The sequence below is a fragment of the Lissotriton helveticus genome, chromosome 3_1 (assembly GCF_964261635.1).
Source record: "Lissotriton helveticus chromosome 3_1, aLisHel1.1, whole genome shotgun sequence".
Taxonomy (NCBI): Eukaryota; Metazoa; Chordata; class Amphibia; order Caudata; family Salamandridae; genus Lissotriton; species Lissotriton helveticus.
The window spans coordinates 626,609,363-626,627,255 of NC_136061.1; the positions used below are offsets into that span (position 1 = coordinate 626,609,363).

Here is a 17,893-nt window from a genome sequence, read left to right on the forward strand (position 1 = left end):
ACCTTGTTGATGGCTGACAGATTGGCAATTCTGAAGTTGGTGATACTTCCCAAGTTGCTGTAGTTGTTCAAATTTCCCCATCCCTCAGACCCAGGCCTCCTTTAAAACTCTCAAAACTTGTATGTACCCTTCGGCTCGACCGGACGGCAACCTAGAATTTGCTGGCACACACTTATACGCCCATACACACAAGAAGGGTTCGGTGCCCCAGACCTTTACCTATATTATTTGTTTACACAAGCGCACTTTGCATACTAATGGTATCATCCTTAAAGGTATACACCACTTACAGCGATTGATAATGATGACGCTCAACCCATCCCTCTCAGGGGCATACTACACCGAGCGCTCACAAACGCTACAGTCGTAGAAATAAATTCTATCCACTACAGAACGAGGGCCTGGCAGGCACTTAGTATATTTGCAGATAAGACCCCATTGTATGCACCGGCATTGCCACTATTAATTACACGATCTAGCATTATCACTCAGGAGCCCAGAGCACTTTCTATATTGGGTGAGGCAGGACTGGAGTAGTTTACCCTGGGGGCAATTTTCATTACACTTGACGACTTCCTGGCTACTTAAAAGCACACCCCACTTCTGATGTTTACATATCAGCTGCGAATGGCCATGTGAACTTATTTTTCTTCTTTTTATTGAACAGACATATGTTCAGCAGCACATTCTGTAAGACACAATATCCGATACAAAACCTGTGCCCCCTCAATGTAACAGGTCCACTTTTAGACAGTCATCTTCCCCTTTAGCATACACCGCCTTCGGGACTCGAGTACAATAAGGCCATGTGGGCTTTTTATCCCTCCTTTTCACATGAACCGTCTACACTGGGATCTTTACAGATCCTCCTCACCTGTACCGATCCCAGCGCCTCCCGGCACAAGAGAGGAGTTGGCCTAACGCCTAGGGCGCTCGACCTCGGACCTGGGGATCTGGGTTCGAGTCTCGGTAAGGACGCCAAAACCTCCTATGATTCTGGGCAAATCACTTAATCTCTCCGTGCCTAAAATGAATGTGTGTCCTCATGTAACGTAACTGGTGCTATGTAAAGCGCTCTGATGCCCGATTCGGTTCGGGTCTAGTTCGCGCTATATAAACTCTAAAAACAAGCATTTACAATGCAACGGTTTCGCCTTTGGAAAAGTTAGAGCTATTGGCATTGTAAATGACAAAATTTGTATTTATATGTTGGTTTTGAAAACAGATAAATGGCATTGTCATTTACATTGCCAATAGCTTAATCTCTCGCAAATGTGAGAGTGAGATAAAGAAGCTGGGACTGCATGTGGTGGATGAAACGAGCATTAGGTTCAATCAATATGCAGCCTCTGTATTTGGTAATCTGACCTTCAATAGTACCAGACTAGAATTCTGAAGAAAACTTTGGGTTTCAGCACTTATTCTTTTACAAATATGCACTGAGTGAAAGTAGGAGTGGGACATAATATGTTGCTGAGCAGTAGAAATGATCGAAGAGGGAAAGATTTGTGAAGCTGAAAAGGTGGTGAACGAATGACAGCTAGAGATGAGAGAGGCAGACTCAGAAAGATGGAACTGAGAAGTTTGAGAGATAAAGGATGAGTAACAAGGTTCATTGGTGCATTGCGAATTGACTTTTCAGGAGCACAAAGGCGGCACTTTTGATCACTGCCATCTTTGATATTGTCATACACCTACGTTGGAGACTTGGGATCCCTCCAGATACAAGCAATGTGTACTTTTGGAGTACCTAAACCCACATTGTGTAAAGCAATAACATCAGATGACTGGATGACGCGTCAATGACAATTCTGCTGATGCTGTGAGTAGTGTGCAAGAGGGGGGGGTGCTTGAAAGCGGTGGGTGGTGGGGTGATAGAATGTGGGGTCCCCCTCCAAGACCCTTCCAGGGGGCCTCATGAGATTTCGTTCATCCCTCTCAGGCCCTTGCGTGCACGCTCTCAAAGCGCCCTTCCCCCACAATGCTTCGCACATAAATAAACCTGACTTCATCAACCTTGACTGATACCAGTTTCACTTGACTGTATAAATGTCTCGATGGGCTACAGTTGGAGGTCGTCTCTGCAATTCAGTGCTACCTATATGCACGCACACATTGCGACCCCCCTCAATATAGCCCTAGTGCACTTCCTGCCCGCAGATTCATGCCCTGATCATGTAACCCCCCCCCCCTCTGATACATTCCCCAGCAATGTCCCTTTTCCCAACAGCGTAACTATGCAAAGCTCTCACCCAACTCTGCATACAGGACTCACCAACTAAACCATAACATTTCCCCCCCATAGATGGGTGCACCCGGACCTCGCTGAAGGCAAGGAATATCACTTCAGGGTAACACTAGAGGAAGCAATGTACTTCATACATGATGACAATCGCCTCTACCAAGGTGTGATGTACCCTAAAGTGGTGGAACTAATGCACTAGAGCTGATGTGATGCTACAGTATTACCATGTACATATGATAGCGCATCATTTTCATTTGTATGGCCTTCTAGCGCTTTTAGTGATCAAGTGGTGCCCCTCCTCTCCCCCGTGGTGCCCTCCGTGCAGATGGAAGATTTCTCACTGACCGAAGTCACACACATTACAGTACAGGTGATCGGATTGTGTATGGGTGGGTCTCTTCGTTGACGTGGTATAGCTACTCTCTAGTAGGTGTGGGATGCTACTGCCGGTCCCTATATGATAGGTGTGAAGTAGTAGCGCAGTGAGGCCCGGGGCTAGGTGTGGGGAGCTGCAGCTGGTTGTTTCCCTACAGGTGTCATGTGGCACAGGGGTGTCATATGAGCAGTTCTGACGTGGTGCGAGCAGACCGCTCTGGACACGGATGATGTGGTACAGCTAGTCCCTTCCTGGTTGGTTTGACGTAGTGGTGCTCCTGTCCAGGCACCTCTGATGAGGTAACACTGGACCCATCCAGTGTGAGTCTGGTGTGATGGAGCAGAGGTGGTCATCGCTGGATAGGCGTGTGCTGGTACACGTTGTACCCTGCGGGAGGTGTGTTGTGATAGAGGTACCCGGTGTTGTGATGCGTCCTTTCCTCACACACAGATGTCTGCCATGGTCATGCTGGTGCACTTCAGGTGTGATTAAAGCTTGTCGCCCGCAGACAGGTATGACCTGGTCGCGCTGGTTCCCTAGAGTAGGTGTGACGTGGTACAGCTGGTGCCCCAAGGTGACTGTGCCCTATGGTAGTTGTGGTATGCTATTGGTCTGACCTGGTCACGCTGATGCCTGGAAGTGCTGGGGGGGGGGGATACACGCGGTCACAGTCTGAGCCGGTACACTGGTGGTAGGTGTCGGCCCCCATCACCCCCTCGGTATCAATGCCCCCCTTCAAAGAGGTTCCCGTGCTCCAGGTTTGAGCAGCCTTCGCTCCGTGAGAACCTCCGATCCCTTCTCATCCGATTATCGATCTCTGCCCTCCGATGTGTGCCTCCATTCTGGCTGGGACAAAGGAGCCCTCTCTGTGCCGCGCTAATCCGCAGCCCGAGGCCCCTCCAGCCCTTTAATGCTTCCCGGGTTGGGTAACAGTGACGGCGGTGCTACATGTTACATAAACAGCCGCTTATTACAGATGCACCCGTTGGCCATTTTATCCTTTTTAATATCGTCAATGAAGTTCAAACTCAAGCGTCCGGCACCAGAGCGAGGTCTCTACGGCTGGGTGGATGCAGGCACACCAGTCAATCCTCTAGCATAAGGGATGGATGCGGTCCCGATTGGCGTAGCTAACAATAGTGCACCAGGTGCAGTGGCTCTGGGCTCAAGGGTTTTGAGGGATTTACAGCATCCCGGTTAGTAATTGTATTTGCTACCAAACCAGGTGTGCATTAGGGCCACACACCCAGCCGCACCCTAGTGCTGATGGAAGTCAGGGCTTAACGCAGCTGATCTGAGAGCTCTGTTGCGGTACAAGGGCCAGACTGAGTCAACCATTTTGTTTTACCTTCACCCAACTCAGTGCGCTAAGTCTGGGGCGCCGAGAAGTCCCAAAGCTGCTTCTCTGTGTACACCGCACCAGCCCAAGAGCTACGTACCATGAATGTGGAAGAGCTTTGACCGATACTTTCTATAGGCCGAGGCTCACGGCTGAACATTCGTTAATTTAACTATTATTTATTTATAGAATTTGTCAAGCACAACTGTCAGGATCGAACACATAACGTTCATGATAGAATACACTGAGCCTCGCTACGCCAGACACCACATTCATAGACCGGAAAGGAACCTGGAGCAACCTCGTGACCCCCGCTGCGAGCTTTCTGCCCCGGACGCCCCCGCTGCGAGTTTTCTGCCCCAGGCACCTCACCTTTGTCGTCCATAGATTGAGATGCGAGAAGTCGACGGGCCCCGGCGCCATCTTCGGCAGAATGACCAAAACAAACCTCTGAAGAAAAAAAAAAAAAAACGCCCACCGCCGCAATGACGACGTTAAAGGGGCGGAGAGCGAAAAAATCGCGAGAATGCCCACGAATCTGCTCCGGCAATGACGGACAGATCTGTCTTCCAATGGCTAGCCTCCATTTATGGAGCTAGCCAATGGAAGACAGAGGCGGGAGAAAGCTCCATACTGGTAAACAAACGTTTTCGCCTGCGCGATACTGCTTGCGCAGTAAACGCCAGGCGAAACCTAAAAAAGAAGACCGAGACCACGATCACTGCACTGGATAGATGGAATGCTCTTTGAGAAAATCCACCAACATTAGTGAATTGGGAAATATGTTGCGCCCTAATGTGTAGACTAACATCAAACTGTAATTTGAGGATTATTCACTTTAATATTTGCAACATATGTACTACTCTCCCCTCCAATTAATAAAATATGGATTGGGAACAGATACGAAATGCTCCTCTGCTGTGACCCTGCGGTAGATTTTATACACTTGGCCTAGTCTTGCAGCCCCATTTATAGCTACTGGATGCAGGTGAAACAGGTGCTCTTATTTGGAGATGGAACTGGTGGAATGTATCACCAAATTTATCATCAGCTCATGAAATCAGATTGTATGGGTTTGGTGCATTGACACGACCACTGTTTTCATATCCCATTATTAGTAAAACACCTAAAGTTCAAGGTGGGAAAAGCATCATCAATTCAGTGTGCTCCCTTTCTGCCTGAAATCTTCACCAAGGATGTCTTTCGAACCCAAGAAATCTTTTTACTCAATTGCTGTCAAATTTTATCAGAGCGAGCTATTGTTAGGTTCTATTGGCTGGCCAATTCTTGGGGAGCTGACAAAGAATAGGTGTTCTGTTCACTCCTTTTGTGAATGAGCTATAAAGATGGCTTTAAGTCTTTTTTTTAGGTCTCGTCTGGCGTTAGCAGCGCATGCGCTGCCTTCGCCATGGCGAGGGACTTTTGGAATCAATATGTATTCCAGGCGTGCACGCAGGGACTGGATGCTTTACTGGCGGTGTGATACTCTGGGGACTTTTTTTTTCCACCGCCAGTAAAGCCAGTCCCTGCGTGCGCATCTCCTGTCCGCCCTGTAAAGAGCTGTTCACGTCCGATGACGGGCCGCAAAAGGCAGCCTCGTGTTTATTTTTGCATCGCGCTTTCACTTAGTGAAAGCATGATAAAATTATAAACAAGCGGCTCCTTCTGCGCAGTGCCGAGAGCTTGTTCAATAGCGCATTGGTCTCAACTGTGCTATCTTTCCCCTGCTCGTGCCAGTCACCCGACTCCCCTCATAAAGCCAGTTCTGAATAGCTCGCCTCCCTCTGCTCCCCCAATACTCCAGGAGCCTTCTCTTTAGTTTGATTGTAGCCCTACTATGGAGACACCACTTAATGCAGCTGGCTGTCCATGTGATAATTCTTACTGTGAGTGCTCTGTCAACTTGTCAAATTGCCCCAGATACCTGCTGTTCACTGGGCATCCAACTGTAGGCCACATCTATGAGCTGCAGCAGCTCTCTGTTGGGTCTGCTCACCTCTGTTCTCCAGCACTCAGCATTCTCTTTTACCGCTATCCTGGCGGCTCGCTGTCACTTTCAGGGCCCAGGCTACGAGAGTAGAGAGGACCACTATTCCAACCTAGACCTGCCACCTCCTGCACACAGGCCCTGCTGTATGGAGCAAGCACCCCTGCCGTGGCATGCTGGCCTCCTCCTGTCTGAGGTCTCCCAACACCACGGGCTGCCAGTCTGTCAGCTCTGCCCTCCGCCAGAGCTTTGATTGTATTCTGCTGCAGACCTAAGGCATTTTCTTGGTGCAGTTGTTTCCCTCAGGGTCTTGCTCACCATCCCTCCAACGGAGTAGCGATCATCACAAGTGCCCCCAGTGTGATCTCAGGTAGGGCTCCCTCACTGCGTAGCCCCCGAAACCGGAGCAGGTCGCCTTCCATCCGCACTCCCTGCAGACACACCGCGGACCCCCGATGACTATCTGGGTAGACAGCGTGTTCTAGAGTGCATATGTGCTACCTTTGTGCCTTAATGTCCACTACTGCTTCAGGACTTCTGCCTTCCTGCTCTCAAAGGTCCGACAGTCGAAGATAATAACTTCCTGTAGGCCATCTTGCTACGCCATTTCCCCACTGTTATGTAATATATAATTTGTGACGCTGGCATGTGCTGCGGGTATAGGCCATCACTCACACGATATTAAACAGAGGTGAGAGAGTCTGTACCAACACACAAAAAGCAACATCCAAAAAGCACGTCACACACAGAAACTTTTACAGATGATGCTTTGAAATCGAGGAGTCTATTAGAATAGTTGTATTTGTCTATTGTCTGTCTTGTAGCAAAAATTAAATTCTTGCTTGCTTTTCCTGCCAACAAGTGTTTTGGACAAAAAAGGCTTTTCTCTGGGTCGTACAAAATTGCATATGATCAAAGCAGATACAATACAAATATTCTTTGAAAGTAGTCTATTTGTTTTGTGTATTTGTAGAGCGCAACTGTCGCTCCGAAAGGAGCATCCTGGCGCTAGATAAACAGTGTGCAATATATTACAGTTACAAAACTAAATGGCGGCCATTACATAGTCATCTGGGAGATTATAAATCCAAGTTTTGAGTTGCTGCCTGAACTTGCTTTCCTGATTAAGGAGTCTAAGATTTTTGGGTATTGCATTCCAAGCCTTAGAAGATAGGAAGGATAAGGTCTTGCCTCCCTTTGTTTTATATTTAAATTTAGACAGCCCAATCAGATTTTGACCTGAGGATCATAGCTTCCTAGAGGGGTTGTAATGGGGGAATCGCCTAATAAGGTACTACGGGCCTGTGCCATTAAATGCACGAAAGGCGATCACTCGGGTTTTAAACAATATCCTCTTATGCAGGGGTAGCCAATGAAGCGTTTTCAGGGCGGCCGAAGCTGAAGATTTCCTTGGTAATTGTAGTACGAGTCTGGCGGCGGCATGTTGTACGCCTTGGAGTTTTTTCAGGGTGGCCTTTTTAACACCTACCATTAACCCATTACAGTAGTCAAGGCGTGCGAGGATTAAAGCCACTGCCACCGCCTTTCTTGAGTCGGTGGGAAGGAAGTCAAAGAACTTTTTTAAAGATTTGATGGTACTAAAACAGCTACCAGCCACATTCCTCACATGCTGGTCGAATGATAGTTCGGCGTCAAATAGGACACCCAAATTTCTGGCTGACACCACAGCTTCTGGAGGCGCTGGGGAATCTTCCGGCCACCATTTACTAGGACAGAATTGGAGATTTTTTCCCATAGGAAGAATCTCAGTTTTATTGGTATTGCATTTAAGATGGTTATTATCCATCCAAAGAAACACATCCTTAAGGCAGTTCTTTAAGTTTTGCTCAGCATTAGTGGAGTTATTATCCAGGGGTACAATAAGTTGAGTATCATCGGCATACGATGTCACGAGTATGCCGAATGACTCAATTAGGGAGATGAGGGGGACCATATAAATATTAAACAATAATGGGCTCAAGATCGAGCCCCGAGGAACTCCAGAGATCACCTTTTTTTCCTTGGAAAGGAAGGGACCCAACGCAATAGTCCTAGTGCCCAAAGACCCTCCTCGACGAACCAGACGACGCCTGCAGACTCAGAACCAGGGGCCACCCCAACAGCGACCAGCTGAGGGTAAGCTTTTCTGACACCCAAAGACACCCCTGCACCCTACAGCTCCCTGTGCCTCCCTTTGGGGTACCTACCTGCGTTTCAAGATCCCAACTTACCTCTCGAAGTGCTGGTCGCCCCTGGAGATTCTCCAACCCCGAGCCTGCAGCCTTTGTTCCCTTTTGAGCTTTTCCATTGGATAACATTGAGCGCCTGACGGCTCAAATGCACCCTGCACCCAGCCGCTCGAATACCCCTGGCTGTGCCACCTTTGTCCTATCCTGCTTCCCCCTTTGCCCTGATCAAGTGACCAGGAGCCCAGCTCCCGCAGCCTCGTGGCTTGCTAGCCAGCAACCACCAACCGGAGGCCCCCCCGTCCCCCATTGGATAACATTGAGCCTACCTACCTCTGCACCCGGCCGCCCCTGCGCCGCTGAGGGTGAACCAACTGCACCTACCTGACCCTGGGTCTATGCCCAGAACCACAACTTCACCAGTCGAGTACTCACCAGGAATCCGGTAACTCACTTACCTGCCATTGAATAACATTGACTGGTTTGACTCGAAGAATCTTCTAAGTGCCTACTTTTGAAAACTTGAAAAATTCATATAAAATCATCCGAATTACTCACCTGTGATCAGGAGAGGAGCCAGTACTGTACCTTGTAGCCCAGTGCTGAAACGCAAAAGTAATCCATAGCGGGTTTACTAGTAACTTGTATTTTCTCCATAGGAATCCATTGTCTGCTTTTCTATGAAATTTCTTCTGTCTACTATTGAAAACTAGAAATACTCTTTAAAAATCATACGAAATACTGAAACGTAAATACTTACCTGTATTGATTTGAGACCCCAGTGCTGGCCCCAGGAGACCAGTACTGGATTACAAAAGTAATATGATCTTACTATACCTGCAACCTGAATTTTCTCCCATTGGATAACATTGTCAGATTTTCATTGAAAAGTTTCTAAGTGTTAACTTTTAAAACCGTTTTATATTACTGAAAAATCACTGCTATAACTAAAACGGTTTTACTAAATTGGTTTCAGCTCGGACCCCAGGACTGAATCTAGAACCCAGTCCTGGAACTACCAAAGTAATCGACAAAGTAATCAACTGTATTTATATGCTGAAAACCCATTCAATTCAATGCTTTAGTGTGTCTAGGATTGTGTTGCCTACAGCAACCCCTGTATCTATTGTGTTCACAAAGTTTATTGCCTCTAAGCAAAGTAATTACACGAGAGTACTCATATCGAGAAAAGTCTATTTTGATGCCTGTTGGTTCTAAAAATAAAACAACTATATCTTTTTGATATAAAAGTAATTGGCCAGGAGTTAAGTCCTTGAGTGTGTGAAACCCTTTGCTGACTGAGTGTGTACAACAAATGCTTTACACTGTCCTCTGGTACTGCCTTACTGCTCGACCAAGCTACCACTTTTGAGAGTAGGGTCAGTCCTGACTTTAACCTCTGTTATATCTCTGGGGTTTGTGGACTCTATACACACTGTACGTCCTTCTGGTCCAGTATATATAGAGCCACTTTCTCACAGTTTTCTCTAGACTAGACTACTGTTTCGCCACGTCGGGCGAAGTGAAGGTAATAGAGATGGTGGAATATCTGGCAAGGGGCATATTTGACCACTCACCTCTCTGGCTGGCAGTGAAGGGTAGAGCAACAGGGAACCGAGGAGAGTGTCGGTTACAAGCTTGGGCTTTGCAAGATATAGAAGTCGGCCACGCGATCCGAATGGACTTGGAAATTTACTTGCGAGAAAAAGAGGGCACTGTGTCCTCAGCAGAAACTCTTTGGGAGTCATATACAAAAGGTGCTATGGGACAGGGTGCTAAATATCATAGCCCATAAAAAAAAGAAATGGATGCGGGAAATTGAGACCCTGGAGCACAGACTCCTTGAATTAGAGAAATTATTAGATACAAATATAGATCACCACACACTACGACAGAGATAACCCGGAGAGAATACAAAAGCCTAGTCACTCAAGAAGTGAAATCCCAACTTTTGGCTACACTGCACCGGCTATATGAGACCGGAGACAAGGTGGAAAATCTGTAGGCGGATTGTGCAAAAAGCGAGAGGCGAGGTGGGTTGTCTCCATACATGAGCAAGACATGATACATACTACATCCTCAAGTATAGTGCCTTTGCCCACTACTATACAGAGTTCTAAAGAGCCAGACCAGCGCCAGACAACACCCAAATTGACTTGCGTGCAAACAGTAGAAGTCCCCACCCTTTCCTTGAGGAGAGAGAGTTTTTAAAGAGGGACTTGACCCTAAAAGAAGTGAGGGATGCAATGTGCAGACAAAAGTCGGAAAGGTTTCAGGCCCAAATGGGCTACCGGCAGAATTATTTTTAAACTCCACACCAATCCACTGGCCCCACACCTCTTCAACGTGTTCCAGGCATCCCTATAAGAAAATACACTCCCGCTAGACCTTCAAAAGGTTACAGTGGTGGTAATTCATAAACCAGGAAAACCGCCAAAGGAATGTGGATTATACGACCCATATCTTTACTGAACGTGGAAATTGAAGTATTGGCCACTGTGTTGGCTACACGCCTCCTGATCGTAATATCATCCCTTATTCATTGGGACCAGTCCGGCTTTATGCCACGACGGGCCACAAGGCTTATTCTCCACCCACTAGACAACTGGATGGACACAGTAAAGAATAGTTCCACAGCACAAATGTTTTTTCCTTAGATGTGGAGAAGGCATTCAACACGGTACGTTGGCCATTCCTGAGGCCCACCAAGTTTGGAATTTGGCCCAGCTTTCATAGCCTGGGTGGAACTGCTCTACACCAATCGGGTGGCCAGGGTCCGTGTTAATGGGATGACCTCCGTGGCCCAGAAAGGCACCAGACAGGGCTGTCCCCTGTCCCCATTACTGTTTGCATTGGCACTGGAACCGTTGGCCTGTGAAATTGAGAAACACCCAGGAATTACTAGTTTTAAAGACCACGAGTCAGATGAGCGCATAACGCTCTATGCCGATGACATCCTATTATATATCAATGACCCTGACAGGACACTCCCGATATTCTTGAGCACTTTCCAGGAATATGGTCAACACGCAGGATATAATATTAATTGAGGATATAATATTAATTGGGACCAATCTAGTCTCGATTCGGCAGGGGAGACCATAGACAGGAGACGGCTCCCGGAATGCTTTCAGGTAACCCAAGAGGGATTCCGATACCTGGGTCTATATATCACCACCAATGACATGACTAATCTCAACCAGAATATCAGGAGGGTGCTCATGGAATTTCACGGGCATGTTGAGAGGTGGAGCCGACTCCCACTAACGATAATGAGAACAGCAGCATTATATAAAATGATTACGCTCCTGAAATTGCTCTACGTGTTTCAAAACATGTATTGCTGAATTGCTGAGGCTATATTTAACATGATAAATGCTGACCTACGTACATTATTGTGGGATGGAAGGCACCAGAGAGTCGCATTACAAACACTTCAGCGAAATCAATATAATGGGGGACTTGCACTACCAGACATAAGAGCATACTACAGGACAGCGCATCTTATAGTGGTTAATGAGTAGGTACATGCGACTGGAGACATCCTCGCCTATGCCCTTAGATTGACTGCAGTTTAGGAACCGTACACATTTCCACTACATATACGGAGGCAAGGGAGCTTGTCCGCTTTTGCCGGCCACTCAAAGATTAATAGAGGTCTGAAGGGGGCGGAAAGACAATTGGGATGGGACAATCTGATCACGAGGGAGACCCACCTTTGCGAGGGATCGAGACTGCCAGAGATTGGTAAACTCCATGGGCTTAAAAAATGGGACTTAATCGGGATCTCTAAAATAGGTGACATCATAGAGAGAGGCACTCTAGCTTCCTTTGACAAGCTCAAATGCACATATCAAATGTGCGACACCCAGAGATACTTGTATCTTAGGCTGCAACACAGTTAGAAAGCAGGGCAGCTAGAAACTGCAGATATCCCAGAGTTCGCCCTTTAGAAGGCAGCCTACTTCAAGAAGAGCTCTCCAACAAAGCTATTTCATGGACCTATAAATTGCTAATGAATACTGTCCAAGATGAATTCAGGCCACTCTGGGCCAAGTGGGAAAATACCATTGGGCCTCTGGAGGACATTGACTGGGAGGCGGCTCTGATGTACCTGAGGGAAGTGGCCATTAAACAGCGGCACACACCTCATACAATTCAAAATTCTCCATAGAGTTTATTTTGATAGGGTGCGTCGCCACGCTATGGGCAGAGCAGAGACCCCTCAGTGCTTGCGGTGCAAAACAGAACAAGGTACATACATGCACACCTCTGGGACTGTAGTCGAATCCAAATGTACTGGAGTCAAATATTGCGGAACTGAATAAAGTGTTGGGGGCGCAGCTAGAACCGTAGCCGAAATACCCCCTATTGGGCATTCCCACTGAGATGGACCTGCCGCACAGCAAACTCTTTGTTAGACCTGACACCTTTGGCGTGGACACTCTGCCACTGCTGATCAGTGTCAGAGTGTAAGTGCTCCCTCTGTAAATTGCCATATTAATTGAATATACCTGATTGGCATATTTGTATCACCATGGAGTCCCTAGTAAAGTGCACTGTGTGTGCCAGGGCTGGTGATGACAGATGCTACTAGTGGGCCTGCAGCGCAGATTGCGCCACCCACATGAGTAGCCCTAAAAAGGACTCAGGCCTGCCAGCGCAGGGCCTGTGTGCAGTCAGTGGACTGCCCTGTCCCCCTGGCCAGTGTCTCCACTGGCTGGGCCTAACCCTTCCCTGTCTGTGCACATCAGTCACCCATATGGGAGGCTCAAGGTACCCCCCTGGGCAGGGTGCAGTGTATAGATAAGGTAGAGCATGTACTAGTGCAGGTCACATGCTCTGGTAGTGGGCAGCAGCCATTTTATGTGCTCACTGCTGTAAGGCTCTCTTGCTCCATAGAGTAACATGGAGGAGGCTGGCCCCATGTGATGCCAGCCTATCTCCCCATAGGAACAAGATGGGACATAAGTGAAAGATATCCCTGAACTCAGAATTTAATGACACATCTTTTAGTGAAGGGTGTTTTTAAATCCTGTGTTGGAGAATAGCACTTTTAGAAAGTGGCTGTTCTCTTGTCTAAACCTTTCTGTGTGCCTGGGTTTGTGGAATGCCTGTCTGGCCTGGATGTGACAGGGGGGCTGCAGAGCCCCCGGAGGAGAGGGTCGGAGCCAGCCCGGGGATGAAAGGGCACATCTGCTGCCAGGGAGGTGGGAGGAAGAAACGCCTGATAGTGCTGGGCTGTGCCTGCCTGCCCCCCATGCTAGCTCCCTCCTGCCGGCCAACTGACACCTCTGACCCTGGAGCTGACAGGAAGAAGAAAACCAGAAACACCTCAGTGCTTCAGCAACCCCCAGAACTGGTTTAGACTGGAGTCGGGGCCGCTTGCACAAAGACTTCAAAGACTTTGAGGGGTATAAGGAAAGGACCCCTGACTACGGAAGATTAGATTCTGAAATTCTACAATCAAGGAGGAACCTCTGCTGGAAGAAGGACTGCTGGGGAACTAAAGGAAGATTGCCTTGCTGTGTGCTCTAAGGGCTGACCTGTTCTGCTGTCTAACTGGAAGCTGAGGAGGAGAAAGGGACTTTGCTGTGTGCTGTGACCCTGCCTGCTTGCAACTGCCAAGACTTTGCTGTGTGCTGTGTCTGCAACTTGAATCTCCAAGGGCCTGAGAAGAGCTGGCCCCCTGTCTGCAACCCAGGGACATAAAGGTTGCCCAAGGACTACAAGACCCTGCTGTGCCCTCTGAAGCTGCTGTGTGGCGAGGAGATCGTGAAACCCTGTGGTTGGCCTGCTTAGCGCACGGGCTGCTCTCTAATCTGCTTGAGAGCGCCGCGCTGACCCAGCCTGCTGCGTGGCCAAGATTGACGTGTTCGACACGTGTGTGGGGCAGGCCGGAGACTTGTGGGCCTTCCCAGTGCGAGGCGCACTGAAAACAACTGTGAGCTGTGTCACCGCCGCTGCCCGGGGCCAGGAATACCCCCCCCGAGATTGCCGATCGTTGGGGAGCTGAAGCGGCGAAGAACGAAGCCGCCGCGCTCCCATTGGACGAGGGAGCCAAGCCCCCTCACTAACGCCGCGACGGGATTGGCCCGTGCGGCGCCGCGTCATCGCCGTAGCTGAGTGGTGATTGGCGGCCTGAAGCGTGTCACCTCTCGTCTGCCCCGGGAGCCGCTCTGCCGTTGGCTAACTCCCGGGCGTGTGTGGAGGCTCGCCCTCAGAGCCGCGACCTGATTGGCCCATCGGAGGAGCTGCTGCGGAGGCCTCGGAATTGCCGTGCGATACCCGGCGGGACCGGGAAAGACAGACCCGACCTCGCCGAGGGATTGTTGGAAGTGCCTCAGCCCCCGGCCTGCCGTCTCTGCCCCCTGCCGCTCCCGAAGGACTGAGAGCGGGCGGAGAGCTTGCGGAGACCGGCCGGGCCTGAGCGCGAGTGAGCGCTGACAGGCGAGGTGCGCTTGAGGCCCTGAGGCAGTGCCGGTGGAGGAGAAAAGAGTCCCAGCATTCTGGTGAGGCGCATTGGCAGCGCTAGGGCTCCTGGCTTTGTTGGCTGGTGGTAGGATACTTTACCTACTGGCACTGCATAGTTTGCTCGTTTAGGGAGCTACATGAAGATAAAGAGATCGGATTACTTTGTGACATCGATTTAGAAGTGACTTGAGACTGTTTTGTTTTAACAACGTCCTACTTACAAGTACCATCATAAAGATTAAGGGCAACCATTAAGATTAAGCGCAACATTCTTCAAAAAGTGATTATCGTGTAAATGCTTGATTTACTTGCTGAAACTAGATAAAGATATATATTTTTATAAAAATATACTTACCTGTGTGGTCTCAGTTTGTGGTGGATTGGGGATTATTGTTGTGTTAAGTGCAAATGTTATCCACATTGCCTCTGTTTAGCCTAGACTGCTCGCGCCATGCTACCTAGAGGGTGAGCAGGGGTTATCTCAGAGGGTTATTCCTTCACCCTGACTAGAAGCAAGGGTCCCTACTTGGTCAAAGGTACTTACCTCTGCCAACTGGAGACCCCCGGTTCTAACACTCTTCTTATGCAATTTAGGGCTCATAGTGGCCAAGAGGGATACAGCTAGTTAGTGGGGAGCCCCAAATCCACCCACACTTACTGAATATATTAGCAGTTAATCTTGCGTTTTGCCTTATTTCTATCCTTTTCTCAAATACACGAATATGAAAGGTGGCATAATAGATACACATTTTCTGTTTATTTTTAAAGTAATCAAAATCCTCATTCTTGTATACCATTCAGTGTCCCATTAATTGTCCAATCAATAGATTTCTCACTGCAAAACTCAGAGTTCAGTTAGATTTAGCACCCACATTTCTGGGAAACTAAAATGGAAGGGATTCCCAAGCTTCCACCTGATGTATTCTCTTAATGTGCAGTATTTCTTCCTAGAATGGTGTCTATATTGCCATTGTACCTTGATAACTTTGTGAATTGTTTGTGTTGCAGAATATAATGATAGATTCATGTTTTTTCTCTTTTGTTTCAGTTAGTAACTTGCTCTGGCGCATTTAAGGAGGGATCTCTACGGATCATCCGGAATGGTATTGGGATCCATGAACATGCCAGCATTGATCTGCCGGGTATTAAAGGTAGGTCATCATTAAAGAGTCAGAGATGCTCATTTAATAATGCTCACCTTGTAGCCCTCTGTATAGATATTGCACAATGATGAGATCACTCGTTGGCTCCCTCAGTGGGAATGTGGCAGAAGATAAGCTGCTGAGAGTGATATATATATATATATATATATATATATATATATATATATATATATATATATATATATATATATATATATATATATATATATATATATATATATATATTACCTACTGGCGACAGCCAGTAGGTATATATAGTTAGGATTGTTTTCCATAGGGAAATCGCAACATTCTATTGGGAATAACTTTGGCGCCGGTTGAGGAATCTTCCTGAAATTTTCCTTAACTTTGCCTCGCGGCGCTCCGGTCCTTCCCTGAAAGTTTGGGGGGATTCGTCAAGCAGGGGCCGAGATAAAAGGGGGGTCCCAAAACGTGTTTTCCCCATGTTAATTTCCATAGGGCGGTTGGACTCACTTTTAGCCCGAACGGCTGAATGGTTTTCCACCAAACTTGGCAAAATTGTAGGGACTGGTAGCCCGATGTGCCTTTGCTATGTCTCAAGATATGTGCTCCAGTGGTTTTTACGAAAATTAACTTTGAAAAAAATATATATTGGGCTATATATACGTTAGAGCCCAAATGTAGCCCAAAGATGGCCACCTGAGACAAAAAAAAACAAATGTAGCCCAAATATCAGCCAGATGTAGCCCAACTATAGCCCAATGACAGAATGTCCCAGAGTGTTCTAAAGAACAACTAGAGCGCTAACAGTCTTACTTATGACAAAAGTATGGCACACCTGAAGTCATCTTGATTGGAATAAAGTGTTAACACTTAAAACATTTAATTTGCAAAGGAACAAAATGAGGGGGTTCATTTTGCCATAGAAATTATGATTAGTGCTGAAGAAAGAAAAATTAGGGCACATTTTGAGTGACTTCTCAAATCCTCCTATATTTCATTAAAAAAATTCTGATATGCAGTCTCCCAAGATGGCCACCAGAGACAAAAGAGCCTGTGCTTAAAAACTCTGTTAGCAAAGCAGGCATTTGAGATTTAAAAAACGTTTTAATATATAAAAACTTTATCCGCTAATAGAATTAGCATTTAAAAAACCTTGTGAATTCACTGAAAAAACCATAGGTTTCAGGCCTTATATAGTTAGGAATTAGCTTTTTAAAAACCTTGCGAATTCACTGAAAAAACCATAGGTTTCAGGCCTTATATAGTTAGGAATTAGCATTTAAAAAACCTTTGAAATTCACTGAAAAAAACATAGGTTTCAGGCCTTATATAGTTAGGAATTAGCATTTAAAAAAACCTTGCAAATTCACTGAAAAAACCATAGGTTTCAGGCCTTATATAGTTAGGAATTAGCATTTAAAAAACCTTTGAAATTCACTGAAAAAACCATAGGTTTCAGGCCTTATATAGTTGGGAATTAGCATTTAAAAAACCTTGCACATTCACTGAAAAAACCATAGGTTTCAGGCCTTATATAGTTAGGAATTAGCATTTAAAAAACCTTTGAAATTCACTGAAAAAACCATAGGTTTCAGGAGTTCTATAGTTAGGAATTAGCTTTTAAAAAACCTTTGAAATTCACTCAAAACTATACGTTTTAGTGGTGTTATAGTTAGCTGGACATTTTACTCATACAAAACCATTGAAATTGCTCCTATATAGTTAGTTGTACTAACTATGTTTCGCGCACCCGCAATCCAGTGCTGATGTCACATATGAGATCATTCATGACATGGTCAGTGACATCACTGATGACATCTCAAATGACATCTCAAATGACATCACTGATGACATCACTGATGACATCATCCACGTGACAATCACATACACCTTTTCATACACTATTACAATTTTTCATCACTCTTTGTAAAATACAGAGTATCATATTTAAATCCATTGTCACAGCAATACAAGTATCTAAAAATCCACTCAGTGATTCATAGATGTATACACACATCTAATCACTTACCTATGGATTCACACATACATGCTGTCAAGGAACAATAGAACACTATCAAAAATACTTATACATCTATATCGACATTAAACATCAGCACGCATCCTATTCACATATGAAGTCATCCTACTCACTTATGCAA

The 17,893-nt window shown here is 46.7% G+C and overlaps 1 protein-coding gene across 1 annotated transcript in view; it reads left to right on the forward strand.

Annotated features, from left to right (window-relative positions):
• Positions 1 to 17,893, forward strand: part of DDB1 (damage specific DNA binding protein 1) — a 1,014,306-nt gene that overhangs the window by 249,431 nt on the left and 746,982 nt on the right. The window contains exon 10 of the mRNA XM_078680637.1: positions 15,656 to 15,758. Within this exon, the coding sequence (XP_078536763.1) occupies positions 15,656 to 15,758 (103 nt within the window). The remainder of the gene's footprint in view (positions 1 to 15,655; positions 15,759 to 17,893) is intronic.